At 47.8% G+C, this 15,855-nt stretch overlaps 2 protein-coding genes across 11 annotated transcripts in view; one reads left to right on the top strand and one right to left on the bottom strand.

Moving 5' to 3' along the window:
- Eri3 (ERI1 exoribonuclease family member 3) overlaps positions 1-11,508 on the top strand; it is a 130,885-nt gene extending 119,377 nt beyond the window's left edge. For 4 of the 7 annotated variants that reach the window (XM_028785255.1, XM_028785262.1, XM_028785245.1 and 1 more), the window contains one exon: positions 10,954-11,508. In XM_028785255.1, coding sequence (XP_028641088.1) covers positions 10,954-11,036 — 83 coding nt within the window. In that variant the 3' untranslated portion in view covers positions 11,037-11,508. The remainder of the gene's footprint in view (positions 1-10,953) is intronic. The other 3 variants (XM_028785252.1, XM_028785237.1, XM_028785228.1) reach the window with 1 other exon arrangement.
- Dmap1 (DNA methyltransferase 1 associated protein 1) overlaps positions 5,154-15,855 on the bottom strand; it is a 15,130-nt gene continuing 4,428 nt past the window's right edge. For 2 of the 4 annotated variants that reach the window (XM_028785194.1, XM_028785207.1), the window contains exons 5-11: positions 13,848-14,006; positions 13,587-13,754; positions 13,184-13,369; positions 12,961-13,032; positions 12,631-12,703; positions 12,247-12,542; positions 11,886-12,016 (exon numbers count right to left, since the gene is read on the bottom strand). In XM_028785194.1, coding sequence (XP_028641027.1) covers positions 11,957-12,016; positions 12,247-12,542; positions 12,631-12,703; positions 12,961-13,032; positions 13,184-13,369; positions 13,587-13,754; positions 13,848-14,006 — 1,014 coding nt within the window. In that variant the 3' untranslated portion in view covers positions 11,886-11,956. Of the gene's footprint in view, positions 6,623-11,885; positions 12,017-12,246; positions 12,543-12,630; positions 12,704-12,960; positions 13,033-13,183; positions 13,370-13,586; positions 13,755-13,847; positions 14,007-15,855 lie in introns of those variants that run through there. The other 2 variants (XM_028785201.1, XM_028785213.1) reach the window with 2 other exon arrangements.

The following is a 15,855-nucleotide window of genomic DNA, read 5'->3' as shown; positions in this document are numbered from 1 at the left end:
CTCCAGGTCCAGTGCCCTCTGTGGCTTCCATTGGCACCAAGAACATAAATGGTGTATAGACATATAGACAAAAATAAATAATTAAAAGTTTAATTTAAACTTAAGAAGCCCCACCCCTGAGAGGTGACCCTGATCATTAGAGAAGACAGCTTTGGTAAAACAGGTTGTAAGCTGGGAGACAAGGAAAGGGGACCTTAAGCCTAGCAGCCAACTGGGAGAGGCATTAAATACACACTGGCTCACAGATGGGAGCTTGGATGAAAGAGCCCAAGCTGGAGACTACTAGAGCTGTATCCTAGGGTAAAGGCTCTCAAGTCCAGGCCTTGGGAGAGTGGGCATGGTGGCTTAGATTCTAGCAGGAGTTAAAATGGACAAATCAGCTTCAGAGGGGATAGCAGGATTGGTCCCCTATGGTGACAGATGCAGATAGATCAAGTATCTGTCCATTTGGGAATGAGAGGTAGAGTACTTGACTGGTAGACTGAGATCTGTAGGGAGGGCAGGAGCTTATTGACCTGAGTGCTAAAGGTAAGTGCTCACACTGGGCAGAAGTCTTGGGGTTGCCTGGGTAGTTTATGTACCACAGGGAATGGTGAGGATCTCATGGTGACACTAGTGTGTAAGGTTGTGATGCTTTCCACACAAAACCAAAATGTGGATCTAGAGAAACAGCTTGGATTCTTTCAGGCCAGGATAGCTAAAGAAAAAGGGGACAGAGTTGAGAATATTGACAAGAAAAAGTCTGATATGATGGCCTCTGAAATCCACGTTCTAAAGGTAGTTGTTCATTATGTTGTAGGGATAGAAAGTTCCTAGAACACATGCGATATCAATGTCCCTTCATCCTCAGACTGGTTAGAACCTTCTGAAATCAGGGGCATCAGAGTGTACTCGGTTTGGCTTTCTTTCAGACTCTGGGTCTGTCTGAGTTGGGAATCTCACTTTGTAGACTCAATCTCCCAAGAACTGTGCCACCACCATGCCTGGCTAAAGTCTGCTTGTTTTAGTTTCTGGTCAGTTAGGCATGGTCCTGTCTCTGAGCTCTGCCACTGAAATAAAAGCAAATATGGTCTGTGGGAACTCTAGGAATGATACTTAAGGGGAAACCATCAGTGAAAGTATGTTGTCTTTTTTTCTGTATTCCTCCTCCTGTCTGCAACACACTGGTAGAGAGAGCTGTAGATAGTAGAGCAGAAAGGAGGTGGAAACCTGAGTCTCAGCAGACTGTTAGATCTGTTCAGCTGTTCTGGACTTGTCTTTCCTTCAGGCTTGGCCATGGGTTACCTAGATCTACTCGGCCACTTCTAGCTGTAGCAGTCCCTGGCAGCCCAGCCCTTCTAGCAGGGCTGGGAATGGGCCAGGGGAGGCGGGCATCTGTGGTAATGGCCAGAGCATCGCCCTGTTACTACAGCGTATTTCACTTTTAATTCTGACATATAATGTAATGATCTTTTTTAAGGCCCGATGATATTATCTGCCTGACTAGATTATTGAGTCTTCATCATCTCCAGATAAATTTACGGCCAGGACGAGGCTCAGGATTTATCATCAGTCAATAGAGCTCAATACTCTAACAAGGCGTGTAATAAGATATACATATTTAATGATCCAAGGGGAGGAGCACTAATGGGAACCCAGACTGAGTGGTCCAGGGGGCTGGGGCTCTACCGCAGGGCTGCCATGGCTATGGGGACATGGATGTATTTTTGGCCCTGTGGTTCCAAACTTCAATCTCTCTTAGGACTGAGTTTCTCCTTCCTGAGACCCTAAGGGCAGGCAGAGACAGAGAAAGCACCTGAGCACAAGGTATTCCCTAGCCCCCATCCCCACCCCCAGGGAATTCTTGTTTCCAGGCCCTAGAAGGGATAGGGTTGTTCTCAGACCTGCCTGTTCAGGTCCCTGAACATCAGAAAGGGGTCCACAAGGGAGGGGAGTGCTGGGGCTCCATGCCCAGGCCATGCTGATGGTGACGGATGGTTTTTCATTATAGCCTCTCAGGTCTTGCCCGCGCCCTGTGTGGAAATTCTATTTATTCCCTAATTTGTAAAAATTCCCTCTTTATCTGATCCCAATCAGGGCGGGGTAATTGGCTCTCTGGGGCAGCGGCTGGGGTCCTTGATGAAGAGCTATGTGGATGTACCCAGCCTGGCCCCCTCCCGTCCTGCCACCAGGGCCCACAATTAATAATGATTTGCAAATGGCAGACAAGCAATAACACAGAAAGATGTGGCATCCGTGCTGCCTCTTCATTTCCTCCCCTCACAGATATAAATGGCCACAGAACAAAAACCCAGCACTATAAATTCTGAAATTAGTTATTCACTGGGACAAATGGGGTCTGAAGCCTACAGTCCCTCTCTCTACCACCCCTGCCCTTGCTTTCCCTGACCCAGGCTCTGTTTCCAGGTCTTCTTCTTTAAATATAAACTCAGTTCCTTACCTTCCTCCCACCACTCTAGTGACCCCCTTGGAAGTGAGCACTTGGTCTATCTAGGCTTGCCACCTCCTCACTGGAGACTGCAGCCAGCAAGTGGGATCTAGCTCCATCTCCTCTCAAGGGCCTCTCTGGCTGCTTGACCTGGCTTCTATCCCCATTCTGCATTGGGTGTGAATGGAGTTGATGTGTCCTGCCAGGCTTGGGAGTCTGGATCAGAGCTGGTCAGATCAGAGTTGCCTTCTTTGGCATTTGGGATCAATCCAGTCCATTGGCTTGGCCAAGTCTGAGTTGGGCTCATAACAGCCAAATGCAGTGTAAGTGACTGAGAGGCTGAGGCTGTGCTTACTGGTCAGGCATCTCTAGGAGGTTGGCAAAGGCATTTCCGGGCACCATGCCCTCTCGGCCAGGCACATCCTCCCCCCACCCCCCAAGTGGCTGTGAGCTGGCGGGTAATGGGCGTGTAATGGCCTCATTTCCATGCCCGGCCTCCAGGAGCGGCGGTAAGTGTTTGATTGCCTTAATTTCCAAACACATCATTATCCTAGCTTTACCAGCGCTTAATAAACACTTTATGAGGATTTTTTTAAAAACATCTTCGGTCTGCATACTTCTCTGAAGTGATAAACTCTAATTAAGTCTAATATTTAAAAATATGGTAATGGTGAGTTGTTTGAATAAGTGGACTGCATTTCTGTAATTTCATTATTACGTAAAACACGCTAATTATTTGGAGCACGCTTATTACAGAGAGAGAAATCGCCTGCTAATCAAGATGAAATTGCCTTTTCCCCTTATTGTAGAACCACCGCCATCCTTCACCATCAGCCCTGTGGCACCTCAGGCACCTCTATGGGGTGGAGGGTGATACAGGGAGGGGCGGGAAGAAGGGGTCACTTTAGAGTTGAGGCCATAAGAACCCTGCTTGGGGAGGGTTAGAAGCTAGAAGAGTGCTGAGTGGGAGGAGAGGGAGTGTTTGTCTGGACAGAGTGTGGTCAAGGTGGCTATGAATGGGGGAGGGACATAGGAGACTGGATGGGCCCAGGCTGGTCCAAGGGACACAGAATGAGTGTCAGGATATTAATTTTAGAGTAATAACATTATAGGATATTAGAGTAACTGGTAACTAACATAGACAGTATTTTAAATACTTCACAGACAATTCATTTCATCTTTTAAATTATCCTTTAAAAGAAGTAGTTGCTGTAATCTTTCTTTCTATTTTAGAGGGAAAAACAAAAATACAGGAAAATTCAGGAACTTGGTTAGTTAGGTTCGGTTATTAAGTAGCTGGGTGCAGACTAAACTCAGAATCTGAGGTTCTCTGCTATTTAAATTCTAAATTCACTGGCTTGGGCTCCTTTGAGCCACCATATGATGCTGAGTACTGTATTGGCCCCACCAGAGTTGCCAAGCTGGATGAATAAAAATGTAGAGCAGCCGGGTAATGGTGGTGCACACCTTTATAATCCCAGCACTCAGGAGGCAGAGGCAGGTGGATCTCTGTGAGTTTGAGGCCAGCCTGATCTACAGAGTGAGTTCCAGACCAACTAGGACTACATAGAGACCTTGTCTCAAAGTACAGAGGAATAGTCAAATTTGAACTTGAGATAACAAGTAGTTTTCAGTGCATATCCCATTTGAGCTGGGACAGCATTTAGTCTGGCAGTCCTTTCAGACTGGCCCAGGAAACCCACAGCACTTTTGCTCAGGACATTATTGCTGCTGGGTAACCATAGATGGTTATTATTGCCAGTAATTATAGATGTGGGCACAAGATCAGCGAGATTCTAGAATATCAGTGCTCAGGGTTCTTGTGATCTCCTCATTCTCAGGCACAGGTCCTGCTCCTTGCAGGTTCTTTACCCTGCCTCCCCCTGCATCCCAGCTTTGTTGGCTTCTGCTCCATGGGCTCAGGCTCCATCCCTTACCAGTCCCTGGACAGATTACCAGACAGGGTGAAGGCAGGAAACTGAAGCTCCAGTGGTGGGCCTTGACATCTGTCTGCATGCTCCTTTAACCACATTACCTTTTAACCTCGCTAATAGAACCAGCAGTTTTCCACCCCTGATTCTCCAAGTTGACCTTTGGTCATTTTTGTTTTCCTTCTTTTGTCTTTCTTCTCTTCTTTCTCCTGTTCCTCTTCCTCTTTGAGACAGGGTCTCACTATGTAGCTCTAGCTCTCCCGGAACTCACTACATCCCCTTTGGTCATTTTATATTTGTTCTCTTTACTGGTTCCAACAGTACTGCACATATGATAAGAGTTGTTATTTCAGAAGGATACAGAAGGAGAGGGCAGTTTAGTCCATGATAAGCCAATGGGTTCTGCATCAGAAAAATAATAAAGTTAGAGCTATTTCTTATATACACAAAGTAATTCCAGACAGATTAAGTAGAAAAGATAGCTAAAGCAGAAGTGTGGTGCACACCTTTAATCCCAGCATTCAGAAGGTACAGGCAGACAGAGCTCTGAATAAAGGCCAGCCTGGTCTACATAGTGAGACAGACCCTGTAGAAAAAAATCCAAATTAATTGTCTGGAGAGATTGCTCCACTGTTAAAAGCCCTGGCTGTTCTTCCAGGGAACCTGGGTTCAGTCACCACCACACACAACTGTCTGTAATTTCAGTTCCAGGGGATCCAGCATCCTCTCTGGCCTCCACAAGCACTGTATATATGTGGTACACAGACAGACATGAAAACAAAATGCCCACACACTTAAAATAAAAACCTTAAAAAGTTTAATAATAATAATAATAAAATATAGCTGAAAAATGGGATACCTTTGTTTTGTGGGCTTCTGTGGGGGAGGTATATGGGGGAGGTATACACGTGTGAGCTTGATATTGGGTGTCTTTCAATCATTTACCTAATGATAGAGACAGAGTCTCTCACTAAACCCAAACTCTCCCAATTCAGCTAGATTGGCCGGCTAAGGACGCTCCCATCTCTGCCTCTCTACTGCTGGAATTGCGGGCTTTTACTAGCATGCCTGGCTGTTATGTGGATACCCAGGATTAAACTTTACCAACTGAGCCATCTCTTCAGCCCTTTGTTTTTTTTTAAAAAAAAAAAAAAAAACAATTGGGATAGAGAAGTCCTTCTCAAACCAAACACTAAGCCTTGAAATCCTAATGAAATGCCTTATAATTTTAGATGACTCAAAGAATCCTACTTAATTCATCCAAAGCTGAACTCATCACTGCCTCCAGATTCCAACTTCTCTGGGATTACTTCCCTGAGTGGCACTAAAATCCTATAATCACTCGTCTCCCCATCATCTCCTGAAAGCTTATCTTTTTTTTTTTTTTCAAAGAAAATGTTGTGTGTGCAAACATTTGTACACACAAAGGTGGAAGCGAGAGGACAATTTGTGGACGTCAGTTGTCTCCTTCCCCCGAGTCCCAGGCCTGCACTCAGGTGCTCAGGCCTGCACAGCAGGTGCTGTTCCACTGGCCCACATTTTTTATTTTGTTTTTATTTTATTCGGTTGATTGGTTTGTTTTTCCAAGACTGGGTTTCTCTGTATAGCCCTGCGTGTCCTGGAACTCTACCTGCAGACCAGGCTGACCTCAAAAGTGCTGAGATTAAAATTGTGCGCCACCACTATCCAGCTAAAAATTGTATTTAAAAAAACAAAACCTCTTGGCCTCTAGTCTCTTCTTTACACTGTCAACATACTCCTACCACAAGCCTAGTTCTGGTTGAGCCTTTCAGGTATGAGCTGTAATTCTGTCTGCTCTCAGATGGTTCTGCTTTTAGTCCTGTCTTCATATTTTAGGGTGACAATTGTGAAACCCAGATCAGGTCCTATCATTTTCCTAATCATTTTAAATGCGTTAGTGTCTCCATAGTGCTACCAGAGTGACATTCTTGAACTCCTTAGGTTGACATTTGGGGTCCTTGGGTTTCCTCTAGTCACTCACTGCTGACTTGACTACCCATTCATGTCACAGCCTTAGTATGTCACTCACCCCCATCACCTAGTGAAATTAAGGTTGACACTCCACAGATCACTTCCAGTGGTATCTTTACTGCCTCTTCACCTTAACCCTAACTTTCTGGGCTAGCTCCCTCTCACCTTTGCATACCTTTGTTCTTCTGGGAATCCATTCCCGAGCTTCTGTAAGCAGTTCCGTGCCTCCTTTTTTCATAGCACTGCACCTCTTATGGGCTATCTTTGAGCTCTGCAAGTACAGGGAGCTAATCTTGTATCCAGACCCAGTCCGGCCCATACACACCCAGCACACACAACAGGTTGGCAGTTGCTGGATGAAGTAAGAACATGGATGAAAACCTTTGTCGTACTATCCAAGGGCTTCCTGGATCCTTTCCTCAAGAAGGAACATAGGACACTGGTCTTCCCTGGCCAGTGTCCTATGGCTTCCTTCCTGTGCTCTACTCTTCAGTTTCCAGACTAGTGTAACCAACAGGCATTCCATGCCACCTCAGTTGGGTTCCTTGATGAGGGATCTCAGCCACCATTCCAGTAGCAGCTTCTTTGACAAGCAGCTCTGACCACTCTGAATGGAAGTACCTAACAAACTTAGCCTTCCTTGCTATATATAGGTGCTCACCTGACCCATCCCCTCTGTGGGTTTGCATAGATGTTACCCTTCCATTCTTGTCAATATAAAAAAAATTTTTTTAAATTTTATTTATTTGGGCGGTGGTGGCGCATGCCTTTGATCCCAGTACTTGGGAGGCAGAGGCAGGTGGATTTCTGAGTTTGAGGCCAACCTGGTCTACAGAGTGAGTTCCAGGACAGCCAGGGCTACACAGAGAAACCCAGTCTCGAAAAAAAAAAAAATTTTTTTTATTTATTTAATGTATGAGTGCTTCGCTGCATATACATCTGCCTGACTGAAGAGGATATCAGATCCTTCTATAGACGGTTGTGACCCACCATGTGGTTGCTGGGAATTGAACTCATAACCTCTAGAAGAGCAGCCAGTGCTCTTAACTGCTGAGCCATCTCCCCATCCCATAAAAATATTTCTAATACTAAGAATATTAATGTCTTTCAAAAGAAAAAGTTCTCAAGCTGATGAGGCTAGCCTTCTAGAATGTGAAGGTAAAGACCTATTTTAGAGGCCTCCATTGTGGACACAACACAGCACCCTATCATCCTGTGTCACAGCACCTTTAAGCTGGCCTAATTAGCTCTGCAAGAGATGATACAAAGGCAAAGATGCCAACTAGCCCAAATGGTCTCAGAGCTTCAGTCTGTCTTACCTTTACCCACACGGTGGAGGAGAGAAATGCCCACCATAAGTTGTTCTCTGAATACACACCTGTAATCATAGCTCTCAAAAAGTAAAAGCAGGACCAGACCCTACACAGGGCTGAGGGTCCTGGGGAATCCAGCACAGTGGTCAAGTGCTTATCTCATGTGTACACAGCCTGAGCTTGCATGGTTTCCTAGAACCATGCAAAGGAAAGGAGGAAAGTGCAGGATGAGCAAGATGGCTCAGTGGGTAATGTACCTGCCACCATGCCTTCTGACTTAAGTTTGATCTCTAGGACCCACTCAAAAGGAGAGAACCAACTCTCACAAGTTGTCCTATGACATGCACATACACAGTTAAAATACATGTATATGTGTGTAGACTTTAATCATTCTAGGGAACACCTTTAATCTGTTTCTGGCTGAGAGCCAGAAACAGATCTGAGTTCCAGGCTACCCAGGGCTACATAGTGCGCTCGCGCTCTCTCTCTCTCTCTCTCTCTCTCTCTCTCTCTCTCTCTCTCTCTCTCTTTTCTTTTTTAAAGCAGACTTTATATAAACAGAAGACCACTAAAGGAATTTAAAGAGGGAAGGACATGATAAGATTTGTGTAAAAAAGATCATACTGGCTACAAGAGGGTGGATCTGAGGGACAAACCAGACTGTTTCAATCTAAGAATTACCGAGTGTAGACTTATAGGTGACTGGGGCTACTGGAAAAAGGAAGCATTTGATTACCAGTGGTTCTCAGCCTTCTAATAATGCTGGACCCTTTAGTACTCTTCATGTTGTGACTCCGACCACAAAGTTATTTTTTATTGCTACTTTGTAATTTTGCTAAGCAGTGTATCAATTCCTAAAACCATCAGAAATACATGTTTTCCAATGGTCATGATCCACAGGTTAAGAACCACTGGATTACAGAATAAGGAAACCAGATCTACAGAGGTTTCAGACCTGGTTGATATGGCCAGTGTGCGTGAGGTGTTGACTTCTTGGGAGTTTCAAGTGATTTGCTGTACCATGTGCTGAAGTCAAGAATGCACAACAAGGAAGAGAAGGGGAAGAAAGAGAAAACCTGGGGACTGTTTGTGGTGGGACTGAAGAGAAAGATCCTGGATGGGGAGGTTAGCCATCAGGAACAGCCAGAGCTCATGATTTAGTTGGCATGTATGGCATGGGGAAAGGTCAGGACTGGCTGAGGTGTGCAGGCACCTCTTGGCACAGGTCAATTGGCACTGGTTCATTGATGGCCTAGGGGTCTAGACTAGGACATTTACTTGGTCCAAAGGAGGCAGATTGAGTGATTTGTCCAGCATTGAAGGAGGAGCCAGATGAAGTCAATAGAAAACTAATTTTCTTTTCTGCTAAAAGAAATGAGGTGTGTGGCCGCTGGGTAATTGCAGATAACGAGGGGACTTATTCTTAATATGCACAGTGGCCATGGTCTCCAGAGCGCTGAAGACAGGAAGGATTTGAGGTGCCCTGACAGGGCTAGGTTTATTTGGGAAAAATATCCCTCTGTCCCAGGTTCCCTCTTCTCTCAACAATGCCATCACAGCAGCACATCTGGCCCCACAACTCCTGTCCTATTCCTGTCAGCTGCTCAGCTCGTCCTGTCATACCCCTCCCTCTACCCCCACAGTACTGGCGCACTCACTAAGGGAGACAAATGACAGGGCCTCAGCTGAGCGGGGCTCGTGTCCGGCCCATAAACCACGGGGATGGGTCATGTCTGGAGTTGCCATGGCCGCCACTACCCACCCATCTGTCTTCTCCCCATTCTGCCTCAAAGCAGACCAGTCCTGACTTGTTTCCTGAGTCCCTGGAGAAACACGGTATCAACTCCTAACACCTCTGTCCACCATAGGTACATACATATTGAACCCTTCTAAGACAGGATCTCATATGATTGGCCTGCCTTAGATCTTTGGCTAATAAGACATTTTCTTTGCTCAGGTGGGGGCAGGGGTCCCCTTTCTTAGGCCACAGTCTTAGTGAGGGCAAGCATAGAAGCCCAATGGAAGGAAAGGATTCCAAGGCCTCCTGACCTCAACACCACCCCTCACTTGTTACGCCATCAATGTATGGTACTTCTGCATCACAGCATCTATGAGATGAGGCTGTGGCCCAGGGACAAGGAAGGGGGTGGGGAAAGGAGTAGGAGACAGTTGGGGACTGCTTTGGGAAGCTGAACCCAATGAGATGAGCAGTTTCTCTCAACCTTCCTAACACTGCCACCCTTTAATATAGTTCCTCATGTTGTGGTGATTCCCCTCACCCCCAGCCATAGTTATTTTCATTGCTACTTCATAACTATAATTTTGCTACCATCATGAATTATAAATATCTGATATGGAGGATATGATATGTGACCCCTGTGAAAGGGTTGTTTGACCCTAAATGGGTCTTGATCCACAGGCTTGAGACCTGCTGCCCCAGCAGGACAGGCTCCAAGTCGCCCCCCTTCTTACATCTAGTAGTAGAGCAAACCCTGTCCTTGAAAAGCCCCCAGGCTACAGCCTCCAGGTACAACAACAGCTCACAGCATGGAGGTTTTCCAGAGGCCAATACCAGAGAAACTAATAGGATCTAACACATAGAGACTATTTAACCTGATATTTGAGCAGAGACAAGGTCCCAAAAGGTGACCAGCTGCCAAGCCTACTCAGAGCCAGGTTATAGGTTGACTACTGCATCTGTCTGGTAGGCTGACAACATATAAACCATGGCCTTCCCTAGCCTGTCTGGAGCTACACGGGGACAGGTATCCAGGGCAGGTGTTTCCCAGGGTTCTGGCACAGCCATGCCAAGTCTTGTACCTTGTCACCAGTTGAGTATGGCCTGGGCCACAGTTCCCACACACATACAAGTGCCGACAAAGTCACCCTGGCTGTGGGTGTGATGAATGGCCGCACAGTAATGAAATGGAGACATCAAGGCGGGTGGCGGGAAGACGAAGTGTGGCGGACAGGCCGTCCCCATGTGGCGGCAACAAGAAGGATCGCCCAGCGGCCAGGGGCCGTCAAGGGAGAAATTACACATTTACTCTGCCTTTTTCTTACTGCGACGGCGCCCATACATCACTGCTGGGGCCGGGATGGGACACAGCGGCCAATTTCCAGCATGAATTATGGGGACTGAGAAGCATTGAGTCCAGGTTTCCAGTAGGCCCAGTATCACCCAGCCCAACCCAAGGCTAGAAATGTTACCACCAGAGCCAGAGATGTCCTCCTCAGGCCTATGGCTCCTGAATCTAGCCCCTGTCTGAATGTCTTCTCTTTTTTCTAGATGATTGCAAGAACATTGCCAACATCATGAAGACATTGGCATACCGAGGCTTCATCTTCAAGCAGACATCAAAGCCCTTCTGATTGGCAGAGGATGGGATGGGGCAGGACAGGGTAGCTGCTTGGCCCAAACCAGAACCCTCCTCTCCCTCACCAGAGGGAAAAGGGAGAGTGGCACAGCTCTGCGCCCAGAGTGTCCCCCAGCTGCCCTATGGGCTTGTGCCCTGTGTGAGGGCTTGGCCACTTGGCCCCTCTGGAGCAGACACTTTGTGCCCCACCCTACTCCCACTCCTCAGTCTCAGCCCAGTATTAGCCCCTACCATTATGGGCCTGGGCTAGGGGGAACCCAGGTACTCACTGCCTTCTCCCTGGTACACAGGCTTCTGCTGGGGCCACCAAGCCCCCCCTGTGCCCCTCCCATCCATAGTGCATGGTGTGTGGTGCCCCCAGGGCTCCAGGACAGATCAGGCCCCACCTTGTATCCACCCCACCCCACCCCTGCTGTGAACGTGCCACTTGAATAAAGTCGGGGAAACAAGGTCCTGGTGTATATGGAGCCATCCTTGTGTGTAAGGCTGTTGTTATGCCGATGCTCCAGGCTTCATCTCCATACAAAGCCAGCAGCAAGTAAGCAGCTAGCACTATGGCACCTTTGATGCCTTCACTAAACTTACACAAACTGAGGGCAGGGCTGGGGTGGGGAGTGGGAAATATCTGAACCACAAGGACTTGCCAAAACTGCTGAGAACCCAGCCATGTGCAAGACTATCTTAAATATAAAGCCACAGGTGTTTGAGGGGCAGAGTCTACAACAAGAGCAACAAAAGGTGGGCTAAAGGCCTGAATGTGGGCATTGCAAGCAAGCCTTTAGAGACTTGCTGTAGTGATCGATTGATATATCAGACTGTCATTCCAGCCAAGGACAGGAGGAGGTAAGGAAATAGAATCAGCCCAGTCCAACTTAACAGTTCTATTTACACCATACCACCAACTCTGATGGCCCCTTATGGTTTCTTGGCTTTCTTCACAGAAGATGAGCTGGAGGCTGATTCCCGTCGTTTCCGCTAAAGAGACAGAAAGTGTTGAGGTCAGTGGTCTCTGAGGTCAGACTCAAGGCTTAGTGTCTGTCATTTTTCAGAGAAGAGGCCCAATAGTCAACCCACTCCTGTCATCAGCCTCACTCCTCACAATGGCAGCCATTCCCTTGAAGGCATTGGAGGGAGTAGGGTCTGTAAACAATGTGTTCTCTTGCAGAGCCAGGGCATGCTCCCCACAAACCTATCCAGGCTCTTACCGAATTGGGTGTGAGGGGTGCACCCACAACATCAATGATGGTGTCCTTGGTAGGGTCAAGACCAAGTCCAGATTCAGACACTGTTGGCTCAGTAGAAGCCGGGGTTGGTCCTAGTGCTGGTGTGGCAGGGCCCCCCAGCACTCCTGCCCGAGCCAGGGCCTCGTGCCGGTGCCGCAGCATCTGGAGCTCATATTCACAGTTGGCACAGGCCTGCTTGAGCTCGTAGAGTAACACCAGGTCACTCCGCAGCTCATTGAACATATGCACCAGCTCCTCTGTGGGGGTCGGGCTCAGCTCTGCAAGCAAGACAAAGCCGGACTGTGGTTGAATGCCTGAAACATGAACTACCATCCCTTGCATCCCATGGGGCTCAGCAACACTCACCCACACCAAGTTCCAGCAGCATCTGTTCCAGCGCCTTGATCTTCTTCTGACCCACAGAGCTGGGCAGCTTCATCTGCAATGATCAAGTTAGCTAAGTCCTCCACCTCTTGGAATGAGGCACATAAGTAGTAACCCATGGATGTAGCTGTAGCTAAAATGGAACTAGCTGAGAAGTGGAGAATGGTAAAGGCAGACTAGGCTTGAGCATGTCATGAAGTCCTGACAAGGCCACCTCTTTCCATAACCCCCTCTCGCATTGCTCTAGACTTAGCAGCTATAGCATTAGGCCATTTGGAGCCAAGGGCCGAAACACTGCATTAGGTAACTCACCCGCTGACTCCGTAGTGTGACACCCGCTGACTTAAAATCTGGAAACTTGATGCCCGCAGTCTCAGGAACAGCCTGGAGGAAGAGTTAAAGAGCCTTAGGTGTCACAGGGAGTGGCCCAGGGTCCTACTAACTAACTCAGGGTACTCTCAGAATGCCCACTGAAGCTGGGGACCCTGTGCCAGATGACCCCTCCACCCTGAGCTTGCTGGGTCAGCCTCCACACCGGCTTCTCTGCCTCCTTCTTCTGGGGTAGCTTCTTCTTGGGAGCCTTGCGTTCTGTGCGCCGCTGCTCCGCGGTGGTGTCTGCTGCTGTAATCAGCTTCTGCAGGTCTTGGCTGCGCTTCTCTCGCTCTTTTTTCCGGGCCTCAATCTTACGCAGCTCCTGTAGCAGGTACTCCTCCTCTGCCACCTGGAAAACAAGAAATGCTTCAGCATGTATGAGGACTGTGTGGAAGCAGGGTGGCCAGGGAGCTAAGGGGATACTAGGGTATCTATGAGGGACCAGAAGTAAGGAGACTGCAGAGACGGGAGGATCGGGACTGGAGGTGGAGGGACCTGGGGATGAGAGAGCTGAGCCATAGAGGGTAGAAAGCAAAAGGTTTCAGGTACGGAGAAGAGGTTATGACCTGCTCTGGGGTTCGATTGTAAAGCCGCTCCAGCTGCTCCTTCCGCCGTCTCTCATGCCCAGCATCAAATACTGGTATTTTGAGATCTGTGCCTGGCACAGCCCTCACATTGGCAAGCTTGGCACAAATGTGGTAGTACCTCTCTTTCAGGTCCTCCACAGAACGCTTCTGAGGATCAAGACACATGGAAAGGAGCACTGAGGGGCATGAGGAAGAAATGGCAGAAGGATTAGGTGCTCACCCAAATGCATACCAGCTCACCTTGAACTGCTGATGGTCATAGCGATCGTGAATAACTACGAAGCGCAGATCAAATCGGCGGCTGAGGTCAAAGAGGTGGTCAGTCTCCGCCTTAGTCCATGCATCATCATGAAGGTAGAGTTGGTACTCCTGCTCTGAGTACACAGGCACCTGCACCGTCTACTGGCACAAAGACATGGGGACTGCATTCCTTTGAATATGTCCAAGCCAGCTGGCCATGTTACCACAACCCTTCTTGTTTATTACCAACCCCTGTACCCTTACAGGGACAGCCTGTAGGAAGGAAAGACCCAGTCTGATTAGCTAGAGGCCTCTCCCTATAAGGCTCTGGGTCAGTGGCCTGCCTGACTCACTTCAGGACAACTTACCATCTATTGGAATGGGCCACATACTCCTATCTGATTTGTAAGCACTTATAGGCACCCAAGGGTCAATTCTAGAGTCACAAACCCATCAGACAGAGAAAGGCCCAGAGCCTTGTCTGATGCACTACTGCCACCCAGTGGTGACAGTGGGACTTGCTGATCGTAGTACTTCAAAGTTGGGCATCACCAGGGAATCTTACTGCCTCTGCCCCTTCCTCTCCCGGCCCACATTCTTTCTGCCCCAGGTGCTGTTTCAGAGTTACCAGCCTCACCACAATTGGGTCACAGGTCAGAGACATAAGTAGGAGTTGGTGCTGGGCTAGAACATGAAGTTTCTCATGAATTAAAAAACACAACAGGCAGCCGGGCAGTGGTGGCGCACGCCTTTAATCCCAGCACTTGGGAGGCAGAGGCAGGCGATTTTTGAGTTCGAGAGTTCGAGGCCAGCCTGCTCTACAGGACAGCCAGGGCTACACAGAGAAACCCTGTCTCGAAAAACCAAAGGAAAAAAAAAATGGCTCTTTCCAGCTGCCTCTTGGACACTTCCTACCAGATGTCACACATTCCCAACCTTAACATGCTCAATACTGCATTCATCCCTCTTCTTCAAACGTCCCCAATCCATACCTCAACCACTGTCACCAAAGCCAGCATCAGAAGCCTGTTTCTAATGATGGCCTATGTTTCTGTTTTGTTGTTGACACAGGCTTAGTAAGTGGCCTTGGCTGGTCAGAACTCTGTGGTGACCAGACTGGCTCTAACTCCCAGCAGTCTTCCTGACTCAGTCTCCCAAGCACTGGGATTATAAGCACACACCACCACACCTGGCATTGTGAAGTATCTTTTAACTGCTACTCTTTACTTAATCTGGGCTTTACTTCCAGAATCCCCATCTATCTCAATGGCCACAACCCATTCGGAGTAGCACAACATATCCTGGTGTACTTAGGCCACCTTTCATCCTGTTCCAATCAGTTCTCTATCTGCAAACAAGATCGACACCATGCTACTTACAAGGCAGACCTACAATAAGAATGGAAATAAAGAAGCACTTCTATATGTCACAACTCTGTGCCCATTCATGTAATATAAATGTGAACTTGTGTTCTCTTAAAATCCTAACATCTTTTTCATTCTCTGCTGAACTACAAACAGAAGATCATGTGCCTGTTCCTAGGAAAGGTGCTGTTCCAGACCAACCTCTAAGATAAAGTGCCTTCTAGATGATTCATAAACTCAAGAGCAAGGCCTGGCCAGTTCTGTCCCTTGACTTTATTTATCTTTTAATTTTTTTTGGTTTTTCGAGACAGGGTTTCTCTGTGTAGCCCTGGCTGTCCTGGAACTCACTCTGTAGACCAGGCTGGCCTCGAACTCAGAAATCCGCCTGTCTCTGCCTCCCAAGTGCTGGGATTAAAGGCGTGCGCCACCACTGCCCCGCTCCTTGACTTTATTCTTAATTCCATATTCCTTCTACCAACAGAACATTCTCATCCTTTTTTCCTCTCAGGTATCATCTCTAGAAAATCTCTCTAGTTTCCCAGACTTAGCTGCATATACCTCCTAGTAATTTAAGGGGGGGGGGAGAGAGAGAGCGTGTGTGTGTGTGTGTGTGTGTGTGTGTGTGTGTGTGTGTGTGTGTGTGT

This window comes from Grammomys surdaster, unplaced genomic scaffold, assembly GCF_004785775.1.
Source record: "Grammomys surdaster isolate TR1022 unplaced genomic scaffold, NIH_TR_1.0 100, whole genome shotgun sequence".
Taxonomy (NCBI): domain Eukaryota; kingdom Metazoa; phylum Chordata; class Mammalia; order Rodentia; family Muridae; genus Grammomys; species Grammomys surdaster.
The sequence above is the reverse complement of the archived record's forward strand: the minus strand, read 5'-3'. Positions and strand labels throughout refer to the sequence as shown.